Genomic DNA, 16,061 nt, shown 5'->3' with positions numbered 1-16,061 from the left:
GAGCAGTAAAGTTTACTGCTTGTAATGAATGTTATTGTCAATGAATAAACATAAAATGAATCTAATCTAATATCTCTTCTAAAAGAAATGCCCGTCCCAAACTCCCCGGTTTAGGGGGTTTGGCAACATGTTTCATTGGTTTTATAGATTCATAGATTTTAAGGCCAAAAGGGACCGTTATGATCATCTACTCTGACTTTCTGCATAACACTGACCTAGCATTTCACCCAGTGATTTTTTTGATCTAGCCAAGAGTTCTTTTGTTAATCATGCTGGGCCATCTTTTGCCTCCTTGATTCAATGATTATTCTAAAAGTAGTTTAATTGAAAGAAGAAAAAAAAAGTGAGACAAGACATGTGTAAGCTCCTTTTCAATCCGAGTGCAAGTTACTAAATCTGATCCTTTGTGATACTCGGGCATCTGATTGGTTTATTGGATGAACATCCCTCATGCTATAAATTCTCATATCAGGTCAATTTCTACAAATCTGGGCACATATCAGAGGTGACATACTCTGCAAACATGTCATTTGCATGCAACCAGATTCTGCCTGATACCATCCTACTGCACAGCACCCTTTCATGTTCTGTGTCCACTAAAGGTAAAAACAAATGTCTGTGTGGTGAAGATGCTGTGCCCAGCCTCTGCTTTTTCCATTTTTCCTGACATGCATGTATATACAATTGAAATTATTCTTGAGATCTCAAAATGGGCCCAAACCTGTTCCTATTGAAATCAGTGGCAAAACTACCACTGACTTCAAGGAGAGCCAGATCAGGCCCTCTCCTTGTAGATGGTACACAATACATGTATTACCTGCCCATATACTATTAAGGAGGCTATCAGTTATGTTTATCAAACCACACTCCTATCTACAAATCTTACTGAACACTTCGTTTTTGCAGTGAAAAGGACCATAGTAAAACCATAAGTATTATGATATAAATTTATCTTTGTAGTAAAACAGACATATTTGTTACTCTGTTCAGGAGGGTTGCTACATATACTATATGACAGCTAAAATGAACACAAATGCCACACAGAGACTCTTAAAAAGTGAACTAGATAAGATTTCACTTATTATGAGAAGGAAAAGTGCCCATTTTAATGATCACTACTGCAATATCAGTGCTGATGAACATTTTTCTATTAACCTATTCATGCCTGTGTGGCAAGTGGTATTACAAGTCTGGATCCTGTTGATGCAAACGGTTAATTTAGATGAAGCTTTCACTTACAAGTGTTGTTTCTCCCGGGAGAAGGGGTAAGAGAGGCGTTTCACTGTCTGTGGTTTGAGTTCTGCTACTTTTGGCTGGATAGGTTCTGTTATTTTTTGAATTACAGAATTAATTTTTTTCAAAAGACCATGGGCTTGATTTATCTGATACACCTGAGAAGAAGGAAAATGAACAATTAATACTGTATCGCTCTCAAATTATTCATAAAAGATTCTGAAGTATAAGGAATAAAACCATCATTTAAATAAATACACTCAAATAAACTAATGAGGAGCAGTGTGCTATTGCTCTACCTTCTTTAAAAGGTTGAGAAACAGATGGACGGGTTGTGAAAGGGGCAAATTGAGGCAAACTCAGAATCCAATTGTCCCCTAAGAGTCAAATCCTGCCCCTTATTCATTCCAAAGGATAAGGCTGGACCGCTTCACAGAGCTAAAACCATAGAGCTACTCTGTGGCCACTATAGCAGCTTAAAGGTTGAAGTAACTTCTGTGGCCCTTGCAAGCCACTCTGTGGGGTGAGACCAAGGACTGGAAGATCCACATAGCAATGGATTCCTTTCTCCCAAGAACTGATGAGTGTAACCACATCAGGAGCACACTTCTGATCTCCATGGTACACAGGGAAGCCTGCATGTGAATGCCCTGCATCATGGGCTTTTGGCACCCCACCTCTTCCATGTAATGGAACCACAGTGGAACTACTTTTCACCAGTGCAGTAAGGGCAATTTGGGCCTATGGTACCAAACAAGTGCCAAAGTTATACAGGAATTGTATTAGAAGATAAAAAAGAAAAGAATAAACATCACAGCCTGAGCCACAAAGTTCCGCTCTAAAGCCAGATACAAACTACCTAGATGAAGGAGTTTGATTTGAGCTCATTTCTAGGTGTAGCCAAGTGAAAATTCATTCCTCATTTCTGCTAGGTACAGGCAATAACTGGACTGTGCCTGAAAGCTTAGAAACCTCTCACTCACTCTTTTGACAAAAATGCCCTTTTCTATGAAATACAATTGCTCCAAGGAGCTTAATGGCCTTAACAAAAGAGGAAACACAATTAAAGTAAACAAAGCGATAAGTGGGCTAGGATGCTACTAATACAATATTTAAACCAAAAGTTTAAATTTAGTTTTACTTACAATAAATTACTTTGGGCTTTGAGGCTGTCTCTTGTTCCATTAGAGACTTCTTTCTCTGCAGTGTCTGGAACCGGCACTTAGGATATCATTAAATATTAATCCACCTCTACGTTATGTTCACTGAATAGGTAGAGCTACATATCAAAGATTATTTAAATTTTGGTCTCTGGAGAAAATACACTATCACTTTTATAACGATATTCCAAATATTCCGAAGGGTAATTTATTCTAAGCTAATTTAGTTCCAGACCCTGCAAACATTTACGTGCATGATTAACTTTATGCACATGAGTAGTCTCTCAGCTCAATGGAACTATTTGCATTCAAAATACTACTCCCACACGTGTTTTCAGGATTGGGGCTTTGCTGGAGTAAGAAAAAATAAGCATCCCCCATAATGTATATTTAAGAGTCCATTATCAGCTGCAATCTACCATTTCAAAATGTACTGAAGGTATGAAATACTGTACAAACTCATTTGTATCATGTGAAGAATAGGACCAGGAGCTAGGAACTCTTGATTTCTGTTCCCAGTTATAAACATGATTCTTTCTGTACGGTTAGGTAAGTTAATTAGGCATTCTTCCTCAAATTTCCTTATGTGTAAAAGGCAAATAGGACTACTTATCTCCCTCGCAAAATTGTTGTGAGGATTAGTTAATGCTTGTAAAGTGCTGTGAGGATCAAAAGCCCTACGTAAGTGTTGTGTGTAAATTGTGTGTGTACGTGGAGGTGTGACTTTTGGAGAAAAAGAAAATTATCACGAACCTTTTTTGTGGGCATCTTGAGTTTCAGAAATTCTGCCTCCCGGCACAAAACATTCCAAGGTGCATGTATTTTTACAAATCCAACCCCATGTATTTTAGTCTAAAAAAGGAAGAAAGAGACAATAATTCAGATGAAATAAAATAAAATGCTATTTTTCTTCCAGTTTCATATATATTGAGGAATCAAGTAGCCTCCACCAGATAACATTATAAATCTAATCTGTTTAAAACAAAACTGGGGAACAACTGCTTCTAAATAGCTATGATACTATCATTGAATAAATCTTCTGATTTACTGTCCACAAGGTACTCAAACCACAAACATGAACTTTTACATTAATACTACAGAAAGATTTATAGGAAAATATCCAATTTCTTTATACATTGGTCCAGATTCTTCCCTGCATTAGGGCCACTTTGTACTGCATGGCTGACATGAAGCTGTCCTAAAGCCAGCATAGCTGACTATATGAAGAGGCAGAGAGTTGGTGTAATGGTTCCTATGACAATCCTGCCCCCCACCCCCGCCCTCCAAATGCTAGCGTACAGTAATGCGGTGGGTTGTCCCTGCTGAATTGTGCAGAATTGTGGTTCATTCATCTTTTCTATTATAAAAGTTATTTTCAAAAGACATATTTGCTCTTGGCGGTGTGTTCCTCACTATCCCCTGTAATGACGCAGCTGCTGAGAGAGTTCATGCTTGCTGCTTCTGAGCTGCATGTGTTGAGTGCAGTCATGTAATTGTAAAGAGGAACAGATAGGGCATGCCAATGCATTTCACAAGAGCAGACTGGTGACATTTGATTTGAGGCTAGCCTTCAAAATCAGCAGTTGGCATTAAGAGGAAGCCATGGAGCTCATGAACACATATAGATCACAGGAATTGCTCCCATCTATTTTCTGCCTTCCTTTGGCAGCCAAGTTTATAAGTAATATTTAGGTCTTCAGATATTTTTGTATTGTGTGATCTAAGAGCCATGGAGTTGAAGTACCTACTTGCCTTATTTCTGGCCTGCACATAAACTGAGGAGCTTTCATATGAAGAGCTGTGTTATCTATGTGCAAAGGCAAGTAAGTCTGCAGAGAATTTTAAAGCCAGTAGTACAGGTTCTGTATTTGAAGAACAGAAATCTTCAAAAGCATAACCACCTCGCTTGTAACACTGAAAGCAAGGAAGAACCTGGGGTGATTCCATGCTTTTGATAGCATATACTCACAAAGACAACAGATGACAGCACTGGACCTTTTTGTTCTTGTGTGTAGTGGAAGTGCTGGAAACTCCAAATATGCATGAGAAAAAAAAGCCTTCCTCCTCCTTGCCCCCAGAATAGTGTTGTCTAGATGCCATCCTGCCATTGAAAAGGGGAATCCTAGGAAGGTGGGCAACTAGCAAAAGAAGAGTGCCTTGTCCGATTCCTGTGCTTGTCATCCTCACGCACATGCGGTAGAGATTTTCCGACACTTACAGCCACCCACGATCCTTCAGGCCCTTGTCAGATGCACATGTATTTAAATGTACATTATATTGTGATAGTGGTTTTCTCCCCTTTCCATTTCAAAGCATGAGAGTGAATGGCTCCCATCATTCATCAGATCAATAGGCTATTCAATTTAAATTGAGGTATAGCTTTAAACAGGAAAAGACTTCAATCTTTCTGGCTTTATCGTTCCATTCTTGCTGCTATACTTGCTTATGCAAGTATAAAAGCTTGTTTCAGCCTGTAATATTCTGCACCTGCTTTCTGGAAATACATTACTCTGGGGACATAAATAGTTGCCATCCTCCGATATGTCACAGCTTCAAAAACATTTATGAGTTAACTCCACGGAAGAGAGTTTAAGCAATTTAATATAGGTCTTACTTGTAACAAGTGCTCACTTTTACTAATATTAAAGATCTGCAGTGTGACTTCATGGCTCTCCCAATAATGCCCTTCAGACTCAAGCAAGTGTCTGCAAGCCTTTGCCTTACATTCAAGCTTTGGACATGAAAGTTGATGTAGATCCCTGTGGCTCTCATCTCTGTACATTTCTTTTCTGTTTTGATCTTGTATTGAGAGGACAGTGTCCCTCAGGATGGCTATGCATGATGTCCTAGTTTGAACTCAAAGACCTTCAACATTATTTAAAGTAGTACTACATGTCAGAGGTGGGGACACCCTGCCGTGTAAACTATTTTAAACTGCATGACTTGGCACAAGATGACTGCCAATCTAATATGATAGTTTGCAAATTAGATGGAAGGCTCTTTTTACTTACATTTGGGAATATAGAACCTGAAATGGAAACTCATTTCGCTTTTCCAGGGTTTGTCCTATCTATACATTCATGAATATTTAATGGACATATTGAGCATTTTTTAACGTGCAGATCACAGATTTAAAACCCAGCTTTTAGATATTGTAAATAAAATTTACAAAATGTTTACCTTCTCCCTCTGCAACTTCAGGCACATTGGCTGGATCAGTTAATTAAAACATAGTCGCTTCCTTTGAAATGAATCTGACCATGGCTATCTCTGCTAATCACACTGGCAGCAGATCACATACACCCCCAATCATTTATATAGTCAGTCTTTTAATAGAACACATTGTTTTTGCTGTACAGGTGAAAGGATTTATGTACAGCATCACTGATCTCTAATTATAGCGGAAAGATGAAATAACATCTGAAATCCATGCACTTAATCTAGACTATTTACACAAGGTCCCCATGAACAGATTTCATTCCTTTGCAGGCTAAACTGAAATGTGACAATTTCAGTGTAAATAGCTCTTTTTAAAAACAGATTGGAATTACAGGTGGGCCAAACCCACAGAATTTAGATGCAGTTTAGATGTTGACCAAAGTTCAAGGGGTGTTTGAAGCTGGAGTTTTCTTTTCAGGCTCAGTTTTAGCTGTAATATTAAAGTGTCAGTGACTTCTGTTATAATAAAGGATACACCATAACATGAACTTTCAAGAGATAGTCCTAAAATGAGAAACCTCAGATCTAGGTCAATATTTTAAACACACCAATAGAGTTGTTCAATCTAAGGGATACCTCAAATTCACATCTCGGTTTTGAACAGTCCAAAAGGTTCAGGGATTTTCAGATCTCAGGGTTTGATGTGGGTCCATCTTAAGAACTTTCAAAAAGTCTCTTAAATTACAGATTTTTAAAAAATTCTACATATTTTAACAAGGAGGCTAATTATGAAGAGTACTATGTAGATAAGTTAAAGATCACTTTTAGCAATTCCACAAAAATTTTCCCCCCTGATGTCTGTATTAATGTATTTGCTATTTTAAAAGCCCGCGGTATGCAGAAGTCTAACTCTGAGATGTATTAAATATTGTAATGATTAACTCTCTGAGATGTATTAAATATTGTAATGATTAACTTCTTGGATTGACAATGGTCACCACTTTTATACCTTTTCTCCTCCTCCACTCCACTTTTGTCCTCAGTTTCGCTCCAACAGGAGGGAGAAAATTATGGCCAGGACAAACCCAGAAGAGGGGTATAATTAGAGGGAAATCCTGCAGATGTTTGAGTTCCTGAGGGAGAGAAGGCAGGATTTGCAGGCCTTGAGTAGGAGAAAGGGCTCTCCAAAATATATGGAAATCCTGAAATCCGTGGAGAAAACTTACACACATCTGGCCATCTGCAAGATGTCCAGGGCATTCACTGATGGCTGGCCCTTCTGTGGTTACTCCCCTGGCTTCTCCCTTTCCCCAGAAGTAGGACTCTCAGGAACCAGGCCTCTCTGCCACCTTGTTTCTTCACACCCCCCACTATCTCTCGGGGGCTGGATGGGAGGGGTGTCATAGACAGTAAGAGACAGGTCCTGGGATGTGGTGCTTAATATTAACAGGGTCAGAACTCATTTCCATGGGAATTTCTCAACTGGTTTGTCTTGGGACAATGCTACATAAAAACTTCTCCATGCCACTGACTGGTCACGCTCCCACCCAAACCCGCAGAACCTGTAGTGTCTGCATGGAGGGCCTTGGGTGGACTAAGTGAGAGGAGAGTGTGTGAACAACCAAGGGGATTCCATTCGTTTCAGCCCCTCCACACCATGAGAGGCTAAATATGCTACTGTCCTGAATGTGTTCACAGTATATTTGCTTGTTTAGGCCATGAAGTTGATTAATGCTATGGACATTATATAGAATATGAATAGCTGAGAGAATCTGAATATTGCTAATGAGCATATTGAGTAACATTTTCCCAGTGGTTTCAAAATGTGCTATCAGTTTGTGTTATATTATATTTATTAAGAAGGAGAAGTTATATCCTATTATGCTAAGACAAAAATTGAGGTAACATGTACTCTTCTCACAACTACTAGGGTTTATTCGTTACTGATCTCAGCTGCCATATCAGGCTCTTTGGGGCTGTTGATACATATCTTAGTTTAGTGCAGAGTTCAGGCAGTTAAGCTCTTGAAGTACAGTACACTTGTATACTCGTATCAGATATTTTCCAGAGAAATATGGGTATCTGTCTGGAAAATATCAGATAAGACAGTTCTAAAAATGCTCCAGTTTTATTCTTCACTAAATACTCAGAGTACTTCAATTCCTGGATGATGAAAATGCCGTGAGAAGCCTGCATCACATTTTTTTTCTTGAGAAATTAAAATATGAATTTTAAAAAGTTAACACTTACTTCAGAAACTGTCTTTTATATACTGGGAGATCAACTACACTATGGGCTGACCCAGTGAGTTGCTGAGATGACTGGTATGAAAGGGAGTTGAGGGTGCTACAAAAAATAAAGGCCAAATACTGGGAGGCCAAGAGCATCTGTAACTCCCACTAGAGGCAACAGGGGTTTCAGGTTCTCAGGAACTGCTTGATATTTCTCAGTATTTGGCGCTTACTTATCTTATTAAGGTAAAAGAGTTCAAAAGTTTATTTACATCTTCATCTCTTTCCAATTCCAGACCAGCCTCCATGAGGTTGCCTTCATACTCCTCTCTGCGGAATCTCTTGTCATCTTCGTGATAGTCCATGTGGGGCTCACTTTCTCCCACGTCAAGGTGCCCACCCTTCCCAGGAAGCTGATGATCCTGTTTGATGCTTTGGGCACTTGAGTCATTGTGATGAATTCGCCTAGTGAGCGTCTTACTGACTGAGGACTTCTTAAAATGGTAAACCAAGATGTAATCCACTTTCCTCTTGCCATCTCGAAAATAGAGTCCATGTTTACAGTTGGCATCTGGATCCTGACACAGCGAATTTAATAGCTGTGAACAATGGGGGGAGGAAGAAGAGTCATTAGTACACTTGCAGACATGGACACCAAACAAACCAAACATTAAAAAAAACCACATTCACATTGTTTCTCCTTGTACAGAGCAGAGAACGTCTTACCTTCAAACACATGAGAGTTTGAGGACTGCCTCCTGTGCCACTTAGTGAAAGATTTTGCAAGTTAACACCTACAATTCTGATGATTGACCAGTTGGCGTTTTATTGGTCAGAAATTAATAGATAAAATGACTGGAATTTAATCTAATTACCAGCACACTAGTTCATAAGTGAGCTACTTGGTGGGTTTGATTTTCCCCCTTTGTAGGCTAATCACCAGTAAGATCATCTGTCCTTCACCAAAGACATCTGTGTTTTAATTCTGATAAACAGATTAATTTCATGTGCAAACATTTCTCACTTCTCTTATCTCTGGCTACAAGTTTGCATCATCTGAGAAAGAGATCAGCTTAGATAGAGACTAACAGGAGCCAGCTGGCTATGTAGCAGAGCCAAAAATGCAAGTGGATAGTAGACAGGGAACCGGGTTCAGTCCTTGCTTAGTTTAATTTTTTTCTCGTGTACAGCCCATGTCTCATTGCAATTTGATGGTAACAAAGATACGTACTCCAGACTGGAATAATTCACTGCAAATTAAAACCTATTTACACTGGTGTTATGAGACGCTAGAAACTCCATTTCTGAGACTGAAACTCCAGTAGAACCCTAAATCAATCATTTCTTTATTAATTCTAGACTTGACAGGGTAAATACAAAAAATTAATATTAATAAAATATTAATACATAACACTATTTATACGCCTCTCTCATATAGTGCGTTCTCACACAATACCAAATTCTGCCTTTGGATGTGCACACATAACAACAAGGGCAGAAATGGGCCAATAGATTTTACTTGTTTCCACAGTAAATACTAATGTCAGCAGTGACACTACAGAGGTTCAGGAGCCCTTGTACATTTTATGGCTTTTAATTTAGTAGGCAGAATTTTAAGGCAAGGGATACTTTCCCCTGTAATAAATTGCTGGTGCAAATGGTAGCAGTTGGCCATCAGTTGCAAATCAAAAAGTTCAATGTCCAACTGCAATATGTGCATCTGCAGTTTGCTTGGTACATAAAACAGTGGATGCAAACATTTGGGGGAACACGGTTGTGTTCACAAAGAGGCCAGGTTTGATATTTTCAAATGAAGAGAGCTACATATTGTTACCATTTTTCACCTGAGTGGCTAGTCAAAGTTTGGGGCCCTGGGATGTCCCAGTTGGGAGCAGAAATTGGTAACAGATGTTTCTTTGATGCAGTTTTGTTTATTTACAAAAGACCTGTCTCTCTAAATGCAAAAGGAATCAAATAGCAGGACCACGCAAGCATCAAGCACAAGCACCAAGAACACTCTTGTTAGCCCGCATCCCTGACTGAAAAACCTCTTTCAGGTTTCTTCCAGGGTCAGACACCTGGATTGCAGCTGCTCCTTTTGGCTCTCCCTCTGTCTGTTAGGCCATTTCTGCATTATAGATGCTACAGTTGCATAGCTACATCACCATTGCTGTGCCACTATACTGCTGCAGTGTAGATGAGTCAACAGTGATGGGAAAGGGTTTCTCTGTTGCTGTAGAAACTCCATCACCATGAGCCACAGTAGCTAGGTCAATGGAAGCATTCTTCCACTGACCTAGTTGTGCCTACACCAGGGATTAGGTCAGGATACCTACCAGCGCTCAGCTATGTTGACCTAACTTAAGTGTAGACCAGGCTTCTGTCTCTCCCTATTTCTGTATGTTCAGCCTTCTCTCCTTCCTTCCATCCACACCGGACCTACAACAACACTTAGCAAAAGCTCCTAGGTGGGTTCACATATTCCTCTTCTCTTAGGTGAGGGGCTTATCTTTACAGTTATGTTAATTGAAGGATGTGGTCATACCTGTTAGTGAGGTTTTAATTCAAAGTATTACAAGGTTTGGCTGTACTCATAACAACATTCAGAGTGCAATTCATTACAGCCTACTTTAGACTCAATATTAAGTTCTTAGGACCAGATTAAAACAAAATCCTTCAGGATGCATGAAAAATATGTACATTCTGCTAAAAGGTCAATTTTTGTTGGAATGGCTAGTCTGATTTAAAGAGGCATCATCCCCTCTTCCTCTGATCCTTCACCAGAAGCACCTTCCACATATTTAGGGCGTCTTCGGTCTTGGTGAGTGTGGCCCAAGTACATCTCTTTCTGCAGTATCAACCCACTATCCTTCAAACCTGCAGGATCCTGCTGTCTTAGAACTCCTCCTGGGATAAGGCAGTTCCATACTTCCTCTAATGTAAGCCAGTGCCTTCAGGGGACAAACTGGTCCCAAGATTTTGTCTATTATTAGGCCAAGTTCTGAAGTCAATTTACACTCAGGCAATACTCTGACTTTGGCCAACAATTCTCAATCTGCCTGAGTTGGAAGGGAGCTAGCTGATAAACACTTCAAATAGGGAGTCAGGCTGGGATGACCAAGCAAATGTCTCTCTTGTTTTACAAGCATAGTAATAACTATGCCAATGGTAACAAGATATAATTTACTCATCGTTCATTTGTTGATGAAGGAAGAGTCCAGATGGGACCACTCCTCTCCTCAGCATCCCCCTTCAAGAACACCATTCGGACATTTGGTTTGCAGGGGGCAATTCAAAGATGAGCAGATTTTGTGACAGCAAAATATTCTGGGATACAAAATACTCCAGTCTTCATGCAGTCAAATCTCTTAAGTGCAACCAGCCACTCTCAATAAGGCCTGGGAACTCTGGGGATTCCATCAAGATCACCAGTCTCATTTAATTTTGAAAACTTGGGGTCAAATGATGAATTCCTCAGTAAAATGCAGGCTGGTCTAAAAGGTAAAAGTTATGGCCTGATCCTATGAACACCTACTATTCCCACAAAGTGAATGGGACTTTCTGGGGTGCTCAGTATCTATCAGTGGGCCAATTCTGAAAAGTGCTGAGTGTCTTCAATTCTTATTGAAATAACTGGGCTAGACTGTGGAAGTCACAAAGAAGCCATTTTCACCTCCCAGGTTCTGTGGCCAGTTCTGCATTGGATCAAGCAGATGGTTCCAGCAGATTAGAACTACTGTGCCAGTTGTTTATGGCCTGCACGCAAGGGGCCACCTATCATCTGGAGATCATCTGAGAGCAGTGCACTATGGCCACACCTTTCCCTACCCCCCAGAACACCTTCTGTAATAGGGGTGGCAAAGGATGGCATAGAAGATTTATTTGCTTTCTAGTCCCTTTTAGCCAGCAGAAAGGGGACAGATTGCATTAAAGAATCTGGCCCAGTGGATGATGAGGACCAGCGGCACTTCTCTCAACTGGAATCTTCCTTTGCAAACTCCATTTGTATTTCAAATGTTTGTTTTTAAATCTGGAGAGATTGGAGTCTTTCCATAGTTAAGATTGCTACCAGCTTTCTCTCTCTCTCTCTATCTCTCTCTCTCTCTCTCTCTCACACACACACACACTCACTCACTCTTTAGAGAATAATTCTAATGGAAATTTTCACCTCAATAAAAACAGATGTTGTTCACTTTTTGCGAAAAAAAAAAGAATGTTGTAATGGTTTTTGTCATGTTATTTCCCCCAAGCAGCCTGGTCAACTTACTTAAAATGTATTTTATTCCAGAGTGTTTGGTGAGCTCTAGCGCATATGTTTGGATTGGACAGTACAGATGGTTTAATTTTGGAGTCATTCACTAGTAATTTGCTAAGGTTTAAGAACTGCACCAGTGCTCCAAACAAGCATGGAAACAGCACCAAGATTCAGAAACAGAATGGGAACTACTGAGGATCCAAAAAAGCAGGGAAATGAGCCAATGCTCTAGGGTACAAAAAAATATGGCTCCTTCCTCTCTCAGTCCCACATGACTCACATTTGCACATCTTTCATTCCCACATGATCTTCTATGGAGACTATAAGCACGGAAAGGATTCAACCAAGTATTTAAGCAGCTCATGTGCTCATTTCATTTTCTAAGCCCAGCACAGAATCTAATTGATCTTAGAAACTACTAAAATCATTGGGACGGGGAAACATAGAGACTAACACCTCCCACCCCACAGCTCATAAAAACAAATCTGGGTTAATATATCACAGACATTGAGATTCTCAGCTCTGTACAGATTCCTGCTGAGAACCTGTCCCCCTCTCCTTCCCTCCTCCCCCGGCCCTGCCCCATCCCTGAGTCCTACTTACACTGTGGTAAAACCTGATCGGTTAAGGACTTTAAGGAGTCTATAGACTTGGCCTCAATAAAATTACTAAAGTATGAGGCTATCATGAAGACCACATCTGAACTGGCAAGGTGGAAAGATTTTAAGAAGCTTGCAAGTACAGCTTGGAAGAAATACTGGTGCCGGTCTATTAACCAAGCGGCTACACTCCTGTAATCTATAATATCATTTATGTACTTGGGGGAGAATACACAGTTCCACATGGCAAGTATAACAGGAATTTCTTGCTATAATGCTATTAAAATGCTAAGGAAATTCCCAAACCAATAACTGCATTAACCTCGGGTTAAGGTTGAGAAAATATTGGTAGGCCATATCCTCATTTGATGTAAATCAGCGTAGCGACATTGAAATAAGCAGAGCTATGCTGATTTACATCAAATGAGGATCTAACTGCTCAATCTAAAGGTAAAACCACTAAAAGGACATTTTCGTTTTAAATCCCCACACTTAGGAGGCTGTTCATGCTCTATTCTTCACTCCCAAGTCAATTCCAATTAAGTATTCTTTCTCCACTGTGGAAGATAATATTCTATTTCCAGTACATTTTCCTTGATCATTTAACATTTGTGTTTCGGTCCTTCCAACCTCTGTTCCCTCCTCTATTATTATTAATTTGTATAACCATAGTGCCTATCATGGACCACAACCCCATTGTACTACATGCTGTACAAACAGGAGAAAAAAAAAAGACAGATCCTGCTATAAAGAGTTTACAATCTAAGACAAGAGACAACAGATGGATACAGACGGACAAGGGAGTTCAAGGAAACAATGAGACAATATTGATCAGAGGGATAGCAATGGTATCAACACACCTATACACATTCTGACCTTTTACAGGTATGTGACATTACTGATTCCTAACGACCTGGGCATTACAACATTTAGAAATTACTGCAGGGGTATTTAAGGTACAAAACATTTTAATTAAAAAATTTAATGAAGGCATAACAAATGACAGTGAAAATCCATTCAGACAACAGGAATCTATACTGTAGGTTATTGGTGTAATGTTATCAATGCAAGAAGATGTGTAGCTTTTGGGTGCACATTTTTAGACATTTAAGGGCTCTCTTTGATGCAGCCACACAGATTCAAAAAGCTGCCATTGCCTTGTTTGCTGGTTTGTTTAATCTGTGAATAAGCAGCCCTTTTGGGGTGACCAGATAGCAAGTGTGAAAAATCGGGATGGGGGTAGGGGGTATTAGGAGCCTAAGTAAGAAAAAGCCCCAGATATCTGGACTGTCCCTATAAAATCAGGACATCTGGTCACCCTAAGCCCTTTATATGATTTAGCTCAAATTAGGATCCCTCAACCTCTCCCACTCCCTTCCTCCTATATATGAGTCAACACAAACCCTTTAAAATTGCCTGTATTGTGGTTGCTGGTAACGGTTCACATCTGACAAGGAATAGTGCAGAACTCACACTATCCAAATCCCCAAATATATATTTTTAACATTTATATATTTTTGCAGAGGGGTGATGGTGTTGAGAATGACGGCACTTGGATTCCAGGGTGATAAGCCAGGGTACAAAACCCCAGAAGATAAGTACCATCTAATAACTGCTCTACTCACTATACTTTCATGCTGGACGTATCCGATGTCTTCAATAGCTCGGATGTTGATAATGTGAATCCCCTTCTCCTCAGCAGGTAGAGAGGAATATTTCTCATTCACTCTCATTGCAGTCTTATTCAGAGCCTCACCAAGATCTTCTGGCAGAAATTCCACCCCATGAAATGCACGGTCAGTGTCTAAAAAAAAAAGAAACAGGTTGGTCTAAACACTTTCATCCCTGTCTTAGTTCCTCCCAATGTACCCCATCTGAAACATAAGCAGTTCTTGCCTTTCTCTGCCCCGCCTTCCTTCTCTGTTCCCACCCTTTGTTGTTCCTCCCCTCTCAGCCTTACCTCCTGCTACCCTGACTGTGCCCTCCGCTCTTTCCAGCTCCCTTCTGGATAATTACCTAAGTTGCTTTCTACAATGCTTATTAAAACTCAAGATTTGTTTACTAATGGTCTCTTCTCAGCCCCACAGGGACTTGAATACATTTTAGTTAAAAATAAAATGATTCTGCACATTAGCAGTGGAGTGGAGGTTGCATGCCCTTTTCCCCTTGTACAGTAGAATTTTTATTCCTATTTTGGTTCAAGAGACTCCATATTTTTTGCCTAAAAGTCAAAAGTCACCATTTCAGGGGAGCAGTTTCGTACAGGAGCTCTGCTTGCAGCGCACATCCTAGCCCCAGGCAGAGCTCTTAACTGCAGCACCGCCTGAGTGTGACATGTGAGTTCTGCAGAGGAGAGGTGCTGCTCCCAGCTTGTGCCCCTGGGGCAGGGAGTCCATATTTTGTTTACAAAAAGGGGGAGGGTGATTAAGATAAGAAAGAGTTGGTAATTAAATTAAGGATCTGGAAGTCATTAGAAGAGCCTATAAAACAGGAACCCCTTTGCAAGGCGCTTTGGCGGGGGTGGGGTGGGGTGGGAGGGGGTGTTGAAGACAGAACACAGGGGACTCAGAAGAAATACAGCCCAGGTTACATTCAGAAAAGAGGGAGCTGTGAGGGGGATAGGTGAAAAGAAGGGGCCAAAACCAAGGGAAAGGATAGCAGTGGTATAGATAAAGTTCCCACTCTACTTGTGGTACTTATGTGGCCACATCACCATAGTATCTGAGTGCCTCACAATGTCTAACCTATTTATCTTAACAGCCCCTCTGTGAGGTAGAGCAGTGTTGTTAACCCCATTGTACAGCTGAAGCACTGGGCACAGAGAAACTAAAGGCCAGATTTTCAAAAGTATTTAGGCACCTAGTGAGATTTTCAAAAGTGCCTAGAAGGTTAGGTGCTTTGTAAACCCCACTAGATGCCTAGCTGCATCTTTGGGTGCCTAAAAACCTTTGAAACTCTGTCCCTAAGGCACTGGCCTGAGGTCATAAAGGAAGTCCATGGTGGGAGTAGAACCCAAGTTTCTTAGGGTAGCTCCCTATCCACTGAACCAGCCTCTCTCTCTGCTGCAAAAAAAAGAGGACTCTGATAGATGGGAGCAAAACCAAGAAGGCCAGTTCTCTGAGACTCCAGCAAACAGTCCCAAGGCGGTTAGGAAGGATGTCATGGCTGACACCATGAAAAGCAGCACAGAGGTCAGGAAGGATGAAGAAAGAAAGAGAACGAGAGTCAGATGAGAGGAGAGCTCTAAACCCCCAAGGAGTGGCAGGTCCTGCCCTATGCTGGGTTGTTGAGTAATGGCTGCTGTTAAATATACATTTTACCTGAACACCATTTTGTTTTGTAATTTTTTTTTACTTTGAGTAAAGGCAGGAGTGAGAAAGTGTTGTATGAGTATCAGATGTGTTTATGTCTCAATTTCTTAGGG

The 16,061-nt window shown here is 40.4% G+C and overlaps 1 protein-coding gene across 1 annotated transcript in view; it reads right to left on the bottom strand.

The window, feature by feature from the left end:
* Positions 1-16,061, bottom strand: part of ANO1 (anoctamin 1) — a 115,632-nt gene that overhangs the window by 58,672 nt on the left and 40,899 nt on the right. Inside the window, exons 3-6 of the mRNA XM_074956985.1 lie at positions 14,263-14,441; positions 8,056-8,382; positions 3,147-3,245; positions 1,240-1,391 (exon numbers count right to left, since the gene is read on the bottom strand). Of these exons, the coding sequence (XP_074813086.1) occupies positions 1,240-1,391; positions 3,147-3,245; positions 8,056-8,382; positions 14,263-14,441 (757 nt within the window). The remainder of the gene's footprint in view (positions 1-1,239; positions 1,392-3,146; positions 3,246-8,055; positions 8,383-14,262; positions 14,442-16,061) is intronic.

The sequence above is a fragment of the Natator depressus genome, chromosome 6 (assembly GCF_965152275.1).
Source record: "Natator depressus isolate rNatDep1 chromosome 6, rNatDep2.hap1, whole genome shotgun sequence".
Taxonomy (NCBI): domain Eukaryota; kingdom Metazoa; phylum Chordata; order Testudines; family Cheloniidae; genus Natator; species Natator depressus.
The sequence above is the reverse complement of the archived record's forward strand: the minus strand, read 5'-3'. Positions and strand labels throughout refer to the sequence as shown.